Source organism: Anthonomus grandis, unplaced genomic scaffold (assembly GCF_022605725.1).
Source record: "Anthonomus grandis grandis unplaced genomic scaffold, icAntGran1.3 ctg00000814.1, whole genome shotgun sequence".
In the NCBI taxonomy this organism is placed as follows: Eukaryota; Metazoa; Arthropoda; class Insecta; order Coleoptera; family Curculionidae; genus Anthonomus; species Anthonomus grandis.
In genome coordinates this window covers 4,493-14,411 of record NW_026088598.1, presented here as the reverse complement: position 1 = coordinate 14,411, position 9,919 = coordinate 4,493, and the positions used below count along the sequence as shown (strand labels likewise).

At 34.3% G+C, this 9,919-nt stretch overlaps 1 protein-coding gene across 1 annotated transcript; it reads left to right on the top strand.

Moving 5' to 3' along the window:
• Window positions 1-261: 261 nt before the first annotated feature.
• LOC126749801 (pyruvate dehydrogenase [acetyl-transferring]-phosphatase 1, mitochondrial-like) lies at window positions 262-8,716 on the top strand (the record flags this gene model as incomplete). Its single annotated transcript, XM_050459469.1, has 4 exons — window positions 262-267; window positions 2,259-2,397; window positions 8,158-8,405; window positions 8,500-8,716. Coding segments are annotated over exons 1-4 (610 nt in total), but the record flags the coding sequence as incomplete, so codon positions are not given.
• Window positions 8,717-9,919: the final 1,203 nt, after the last annotated feature.

Genomic DNA, 9,919 nt, shown 5'->3' with positions numbered 1-9,919 from the left:
CTAATGAGGTGTCTTTCAATTTATTTCAGGCAATTAAACTACATATTTGTTTCCAGTAAACTCACTTGAAGTATCATTCACTTCAATTCACTTAATTTATTCAGGCATTTTTGCATTCGATAAATTGATTCTTCCTTCCAGGCAATTATTGCAGATCAATTAGAATATATTTTACTTTCAGGCACTCAAATTTATTTGCCCAGAACTGTGCCTAGAAAAAAGATTTTTTTGCCTGGAGAGAATCAATTATTGCCTAAAAAAATGCAAGTAAGAAGTACAAAAAAAGTATTGGTCAGCGTCATTTAGCACCGAAACTTTATAATATTATAGACCAAGACCCATACAGGAAAAAATGTCTGCAGCAACGTTTAAAGTTTATGTAGGGCAATGGATTGAACGGACAGATGCGGCTATATTTCGTCGTTTCGTGAATAATTTGTATTATAGTTTGTTCTTATTATTTTTGTAATAACAGAGCGATAACTTTTGATAATTCCCATGTTCTTTTGTTGATTCCTATGTGCTACTGTGGGTAGTTGAATTTAAATCATTTTGTCCTTTCTTATTATATGCAATATTTAAGCCCAGTTGCAAAACCCTCTCAAAAGAAAGAAAATGCCAAATCCAAATCTAGGCGCATAGAAGGATCTAAAATAATAACTAGTTCTCCTTACAAAGATCAATTGGAAGAAAAATTAAAACCAGTGAAAGCTAAGCAAGTAAAAAAGAAACTAGACGACAAAGTAGGGACAAGTACTAGTAATGGAAAAAAATTAAAAAAAGGAATTTCTAAGCAAAAGAAGCACGTCAAGAGCAGAAGAGAAACAACACAACATAAAAACAATGCCGGTCGAAGAGAAAAACACATTATGCATTTACTGTCATGAGACCTACGAAGACACTTGTTATGAAGAATGGATAATGTGCATGCAATGTGGTGCCTGGTTACATGAGGATTGTCCCGATAATGGGCCAGGTGCTAATAATTATGTTTGTGACAATTGTCGTTGATTAATTAGCATTCGGACTCACTTGCCCCTATAACTTGGGACAAGAGAGTCATTTTTCTTTTTTTGTTTTAAGTTTGATATTTTTCCAAAGAGTTAATGTTAGTTTGAAACCAATTAAACTGGTGTTACAAACGATGAAAGTTTTTTTTATTTCTAACACTTAGTAAGTTATACGCCGCAGAGCCTTAAGGTGCCTCACTTGCCCCATCCTCCCCTATATATTTCTATCTCAGTCTAAGAATTAGAAGAGTATGGGAATAAAGTGATGTTTTTTGGATATAATTTGACAAGTTAAAGGAGAAAAACAATATTTTCAGGCAATCCAAACACCTTGGCAAATTTGCCATCTAAAGATAGGTTATGTACATAAAACATGTACATGAAATCCTCTAATCTAACTAAGAAAGTTCCTTGACTACAAAAATTCTTCATATATCAAATTGTCCATTAAGAGTTTATTCATTTATCAACGGATAACACCATTTTATACATAAAAATCCATTAACAAGGCCATCATTAATCCATAATTGAATCCGATTGTTGTATCCATAATTGGTACGATAAAAGGGCATTTTAAATAGATTGGAATTGCTAGTATATGCTGACTTGGAACATGAAAATTAAAAATTCTCAGAAGTTTAGTAGAATTAATCTGCCCATTAGCGAGTTTATGTACGAAAAACTTACTGAAACGTCATCTAGATTCTAGCGTTTGAAGGCCAACAATTTTACATCTTTTAAGATAATTTATAAGTAAGTTAGTTGCACTAATACTCATAGGAACGAAGCGTTTTAATATTCCAGTTCTAGCCTCATTTAGGTCCATGCCTTATAAAACTGACTCAAATTCAAAAAGTTTTTTGACTACAAAGAATCTTCATATATCAAAGTGTTCGTTAGGAGTTGCACTAACTTTAGGCGGAAACCTCATAAAAATGCCTCAATTAGTTTTTGAGCTATCATGGATAGAAGGCGACTTATTAAAGTTGTTACCTAAAGACTAGCTATATACATGAAAATCATGATCCTCAGAAGTCCCTCAATACTCTTGGTGGCAAGTATCTCTTATTTAGGTCCATGCTTCACAAAACTGACTCTAACTCTAAGAAAGTTTTTTGACTACAAAAATTCTTCATATATATAAAATTGTTCCTTAGGAGGAGTTGCGCTAATTGTAGGTGATTGCCTCATAAAAATTTCTAAGCTATACTGTAACTTTTAATAACCTAAAGATTTTTCTCTTTTTAGGTGGACAGTATCCTGAGGGCCAACGAGTACACCCACGAGTTTAAAGGGGGATCGGTGAAATCCTACGACTCGAACCAACTTCCGTCCAATAACCCGATCGAAGATACACGCTCAGAAGCTTCATGTCTCCTTACCACAGGTACTTTAACACCCCATACTCCTATTTCCATAACATCATATCGATTCTATATATTCCTTTATTTTATTATATAGGAGCGTCAGCGAGTATATTATGCACGTGCTCTCCGACTCAAAAATCGTGTTTTTTTGCCAAATAAAAATTCATATCTTTGGCTGTATAGGTAGCGAAACGACGAAATTTGGCATGTCAGCTCTTAATACATTGGCAATGATGAATCCGTAAATAATTTTTTTTTCGGTACCCACAAAGAGAGCGGTACCGAGTTAAACAACGTGTGAAATTCCTTTCTCCGGCGAGAACTCAAATTTAAAGCCTTTAAACGACTTGAAATTTTTTGGACATAAGGGTTATTGAGGGCTTAAGAACTGTATACTTTTTGGGCCAGATCCGTATACAGGGTGAGTAAATATAAGCGAGTTTTATAGGAGAAATAAAATGTTTGGAGCTTTTTTTAAAAAAAAAATTTTAACGAGTTATGGCATTTTCAGTTTTTTCAGGTTTTTCGCTAAACGATACTTAAAAATTAAGAAGAAAAAGCTTCATTATTTCCCTTTCAAATGCCACATAAACGAAATTTTTGTGAACTATACAGGGCGAGCAAAATAATTAACTTTTCCCATGAAAGTCCGACCCAAAAATCATATTTTATTTAATAATTTTCTAGTGGCCCACCGGGACAATTTTTATTTTCAAGTATTAAATACTATAATAAGCTGATTATTTACGTGTAAATGAAATTCTTCTAACATTAATAGTTTTTGAATTTTCGCGTTTTATTCATTTGCGGCGTCCCTATACATTGTTAGAAAATGAAACATCATCTGTAAGATTCCAAATTTTGTTTTACAATACATACTAAAATTTCAGAATTCCACGTACATTAGAAGTACCAAAAAAATGCTCAGTCAATTTTCTCCGATTTTTTCGTTAAACGTCACCACAAGGGTAAAGTGATCCAATATGGCCGCCAACAGCAGGTATCTCGGCATGTTATTTTTCGGAAGGGTGTCACAGTTTCGTTTAATTTTCAATGAAAATTACCCGGAACCTGTCAATTAAAGGTACCGTCTAATCAGAAAAACTCTGAGCTTTCCGAATATGTGCATATCTTTTGAGGAAATTGTGTATTACGGCCAGGAAAATTCGGCAAAGTGTTTGACGTCTTCGAAAAATGCCGTATTTTCCACACATTTGAAGGCCTACTCGGGTGGCTCAAAAACAAATTGACACGGTTTATTCATTTAAAAATAATGGGATTTATACACCGTGGATCGTATTGATCTATTTAATTTAAAATATGGATTTAGGTGGTAGTTTTATGATATGCAAACTAGGATTTGAGATTTGTTGAGGATATAATTATTTAATTTTTAAAATTATAGATTTTAGGGTCACGTGACCATCATAAATTTTTTGCTATTCGTTCGATTGGGTTAAAATTTGGTATTTGGAGTTTATTTTGGATACAATTCATAACTTTTGACAGATATTTGACATATAACGCGACTATATAACACAATATGATTCTTTGAAGCATGATACCCCAACAACTGGTCCTCTCTTTCCTTGATATATATACGTTGGCCCGCCCGACTGACCATACTTAAGTACACCTGATAATTTGTGTTTTTTTTTTAAGTTTTTTTTTATGGCTCTTCACAGACAAGACCTAAACGTTCCAAACTGGTCCCCACGGACCAAAGTATAGGAGCGAAGCGACTATACTTGTTCTATACAGTGTGTTGTGTTCTATACTGTGACCGCCTAAAGTTCCGCATAAATTCGATAAAAATTAGAGACATGATTTTTTGAGAAAACGCTCGGACCCGTCGATTTTTATTTTAAGTTTGCTCATTATTTCACATAAATTTTTGTATACGGGGTGGAACAAAAAAAAAAGATATGACGTCATCGGTAATTTTTTTAAATGGAATGCTATATTTTTTATGGCATTTATGAAATATAGGCGAAATTCCAAGCAAGTTTCGTATAACACACCTTATCTTAAAACTCAACTGTTTCAGAAATATTTACATTTAACCAACAAGAAATCAAGTAAGTACGCCTATTTACAAATTAAGATAAAATGTTATAAACTGTGAAAACTCTTATTAATGTACAAGTGTTCAAACTGATTTGACCCCATTTACTTCTTGGCAGAAAGCAAGACGGTTTGCAAACTCATGTAAAACACTGTCAATTATTTCGGGTGATATACGTCTAATTTCATATCTAATTCTAGTTTTCAAATCTTCTACGTTGTTTGGCTTCTCAATATAAACTTTACTTTTCAGGTACCCCCATAGAAAATAGTTGCAGGGATTTAGGTCTGTTGACATGGCCGGCCACTCTATTGGCCCTCTTCGTCCTACCCATCTTCCTGGGAACACTTTATCCAAGTAATGACGGACATCTCGAAAGAAATGTGGCGGTGCGCCGTCTTGCTGAAACCACAAATTATCTGTCGGGACAGCAGGGTCTTGTTCGTCTGGGTATAGGTCAGCCAAAGCAGGGATAAAATCTTCTTGAAGAAAATTCAAATAGCGTTGACCTTTTAAGTTTTCTTCGAAAAAGTATGGCCCTGTTACTTTATTTTCCACGATACTAGCCCAAACATTAATAGATTTACGGTACTGTGTATGAGCCTCAATTGCCCAGTGTGGATTTGATAGTGGCCAGTACCGACAATTTTGCTGATTTACGACACCGTTTAAACAAAAAGTTGCTTCATCCGAAAACAAAACTCGTAACACAATCTGACGGTTATTATTGCAAATGTTCATCAATTGCTCGCAAAATTGGTTTCTTCGATCAGGATCGTTCTCATTTAATTCGTGTGTTAGTCTAATTTTATAAGGGTGGTATTCATTTGCTTTTAAGATGCGTCTTACTGAAATTTGTGAAGTTGCATTGTTTGGATTTTCTTCGACGGAGAGCAGAGCGTTTAATTTTGTTTTTTCAGAAATTTTTGGACGACCTGATCTTGGCAAATCCCCAACATGACCTGAAGTTATGAATTTGTGCTCTATTCTACTGCTGTTGACTGAGAAATAGGATGGTTTGGGTATTTGGCATTAAACAGTTCACTTACTTCTTTTTGCGCGCGCACTCGAACCCCGTACCCTAGCATCATCAAAATTTCAATTCGTTGGGTTTCCGTTAAATTAGCCATAATTTATTCTGATAAAAACTATTAATTTTCGAACTGACAGTGACATTCGAAAATGGAGATTTCTTTACAAGTGCAAACATGGAAATAGAAACGATTGGCAGTGTTTATAACATTATTTTTATCCTCGATTTTACCTTAATTTGTAAATAGACGTAGTTATTTCTTGTTATTTAAATGTAAATATTTCGGAAACAGTTGAGTTTTGAGATAAGGTGTGTTATACGAAACTTTCTTGGATTTTCGCTTATATTTCATAAATGCAATAAAAAATAGAGCATTCCATTTAGAAAAATGACCGATGACGTCATATCTTTTTTTTTGTTCCACCCTGTATACAAAAATTTATGTGAAATAATGCGCAACTTAAAATAGAAATCGACGGTTTCGAGCGTTTTCTCAAAAAATCATGTCTCTAATTTAGGCGATCGCTGTATGTATATATGTATACAGGGTGTTGCACCGCCAGGAGGGACATGGGAATACCTATGTTGGTCCTAAAATACCCAATATTGGCTCCCTTAATTATTTTAGAGAAAAAAATGTATTAGAATAATTTAAAGAGCACCAAAATCTGCAAACAACAAAATAACTTTAATTATTTTTGGTTTGTCCGTTTAGAAGTAACAGCCAAAAACCTACGAAAATTTGTGTTTTTTTTATTGCCTCATATTCACAGGTATACCGGCCAAAATGTATTACCTTGACTGGTGATCTACATCAAATAATTTGTTATAAGTTCACTGCATTATGATTCTACATAAAAAAGCTCAGCTCTAAGTTGTACTACTGAAGACGAAGTACTAAATGGTTAAATGGTTTTACCAAGGCAATAATTACCGAGCAGTTTGCAGTTTTTTTTCCAAATAGGCCGATACCAGAAAAATCAATAGATAATAGAACTGTTACAAAATTTGAGCAAAAGGGGACTGCAGTAAATAATTGCAAATGTGAGGCAAACAATGAACGAAGCAATCATCAAAGGCAACAAAATAATAGAGATTTGCAGGTATCTTTACATAATATTAGGGAATTGAAACGATGATATAGAGAAAGGTGGAAAAGTAGAATTCTCAATTATATATCCCTATCTCGGTCTAAGATTTCGAAGAGTATGGGAATAAAGTGATGTTTTTAGGGTATAATTTGACAAATTAAAGGAGAAAAACACTGTTTGCAGGCAATCCAAGCAATACATTCTTCCTCAATGGGGCATTATTTTATGCCATCAAAAATTTAACCATTTGCTACAACAAATTTATTTATTTATTTATTTAAGTACAAGGCTCTCCTACAGATAGACTAAGCAATCCAATAACAGGAAAGCACAAAGTATCTTATGAATTTAAATACAAGTAAGCGTTTTGCCAAACATTACATTTTCACCAAACATAACAAATACACCAAGCAATATAAACCTAACTAACTTATTTAATAGTATCTCTTATAAACAATAAAGAAGCATATATAGAACCAATAGGGAAAAAAGGACAATATTTATCGTTCTTTACGAAATTAGGTAGAATTTTTTAAGTATCCCTTAAATGAAGCCATACTGGAGAAAAATATATCATTATTCAAATTAGTTTCTTGAAAATTATTAAAACTACGGGCGCATCTGAACAATGGAGAGTTAGACAAATAGTTTGAAGAATATCTTGAGATGCTAAAGGTCGATCTATTACGCAAAATATGAGGATTAACGTTGATATGTAAATTTTCCAGACAGAAAGGGCAGTCTATTAAATTATTAATAATTTTATAAATCAATATTAAATCAAAATTGTTTCTACGACTCTCTAAGGGCTTCATACCATAAAATTTTAAGTTATCATAGTAATTAAAAAAATTTCTCTGTCTATTAAAGCGAAAATTTACTAAATTTAGAAACTTTCGTTGAACTCTTACAATTTGATCAATATACTTGTGATACATCGGATTCCAAGCCACTGTCGCATATTCTATAGTAGGTTTAACGAACGCATTATATAATAATATTAATGATGATTTATTACTAAAACCCTTTGTAATTCGAGTTATAAAACCTAGATTTTTTGGAGCTTTCTGAACAATGTTTTCTATATGAACGTCGAAGAGCAGTCTGGAATCCAACGTCACACCTAAATCCTTAATAAATTCCACATACTTCAGGATAGTGCCAAATTAAAGTAACTAATAACATAAATTGTTTTAAAAAAACAAACTTAAATTGTTTTTGGTTCCTAAAGCTTATTATTCAAGAAATGAATTTTTTAATTAAGACAAGTAAAATTAATGTTATGTGTGTGCCGTTTTTTTTTAACCTTTTCATGGGCATTTTGTGATAATATCATTTTTTTCTTGACAATGGTTTAACAACCGAAACGCCTCGGGATTTTTGAAATAAAGATTGTGAAGTAAACAGGACATTGCATTATGGTACTTCATCTTAAAGAAATTTATGGTAATCTAAGAAAAGTAATGTTTAAAAAGTGTCTTCAATGTAATTTTACTTTAAAAGACTATAACTGCAACAAATACCGTTTTCCTATATCATATTGTATTTTTGCTGATCTTTTGAAAATTAAACATTTTTTTATTTTGCACAGGTTTCCTAGTAGGAGTATTCGACGGGCACGGAGGCGGCGCCTGCGCCCAAGTAATAGCCAAAAGACTATTCAACTACATAACCGCTTGTCTCCTGCCACACGAAAATCTCCTACAGTACGTCCTAAACGTAAACCAACCGAAACCTCCAGACTTATTAGAATCGTACAACGACAACGTGCAATTCGTCGAGGACGTCAGGGACATTTACCGCGAGAGTTTCGTCCAGTTCGTCAAACAACTCTCCGAGGTAATTCAATAATGCTGATATTACGGCTCGCGGTAGTTGTTTAGCCACCAACAGATGGCGCGATGGTCGCGATATTCTCATTTGTAAGTTTTAGGAGGGCCGGCGAGGGAGCAACGTTGAAATACGTGCCGCGATCGAGAGGGCGTTCCTGCGACTGGACGAGGATCTGAGCAAAGAGGCGTTACCCAAGGACGGGAAGATTAACGTGAAAACGTTGTCGGTGGCGATGAGCGGAGCTGTGAGCTGTGTCGCGCACATCGACGGACCTCATTTGCATGTGGCTAATGTTGGGGACTGTTGTGCGGTCTTAGGTAAGTGTTAAGGGAAGATATGCCGGGTTTCCACCAAGCGGACAGGACAAAAACAAAATACAAACTAGGTCCGTTTGTTCCGCAAACAGTTCGCGGCCTATTATGGAATCATTTTTGATGTTTTCAGAGCTTTTTAGTCCGCGAGTTTTTTCGAATACAAACAGTGTCCCGGCGGCATATTATTGCGTTTAAATATGTGATGCCATTGCAATAAATAACTACTTTATAAATATTTTTAATAAATCTAATAACTGTCTTAATAGAATTAATTACTACTCTAGCAACAAAATTTCCGATCAAACATTTAGTTTTGTCTTAGTTAATCAAGATACCGTCTATGAAATAATTCGAAATATTCGGTCAAATACCTCAGGTTGCGATGGCATTTCGTTACAAATGCTACACCTTTGTCTGCCACAGGTTATTGACCATATAACAAATATAATTAATTCTTGTTTAGAATCAGGCTACTTTCCACAGCCTTGGCGTGAGTCCGTTGTGTGCCCCATACCCAAAATATGTAATCCCGAATCCCTACAGGACTTGCGCCCTATAAGTTTATTGCCAATAACATCGAAGGTTTTGGAAAGAGTTGTCTATGCACAGTGATCACTTTATCTTACTGATAATAACGTACTTCCAACTAAACAGTCTGGCTTTAGAGAAGGATCCAGTACACCTACCGCCCGCTTGAACATAATAGACAACATAATAAGGGCTCTCGATAAAAAAACTGGCCGTAATTTTAGTTGCCTTAGATTATTCAAAGGCTTTCGATGTAATCGATCATGACTTGTTAGTTGCTAAGTTAAAGTTTTATGGTTGCAATGAAGTTGTTCTTTATTTTTTTAAGTTCTATCTCTGGAATCGTACTCAACGAGTACGTGTCAATAACAATTACTCCGATTCGAAACACATAATTTCGGGAGTTTCTCAAGGATCGATTCTTGAACCTCTTTTATTTTTGCTATACAGGGTGTCATTGAAATGGTGTAAAAAAATTCGGGGGGTGATAGTACTCCTAAAAATTTTAAAAAAAGTTCCTATAACTATAGGGTGGAAAATGCATATTAAGGGAGTTAGGGGCACTGAAAGGGTAAATTTAAAAAACGGTATTTTGAAATTGTAGGCTTAAAAAACGAGATAAAATTTCGAAAAAAAATCCTCTGCCATAAATTTTGACCCAAAATCAAATGGTGATAC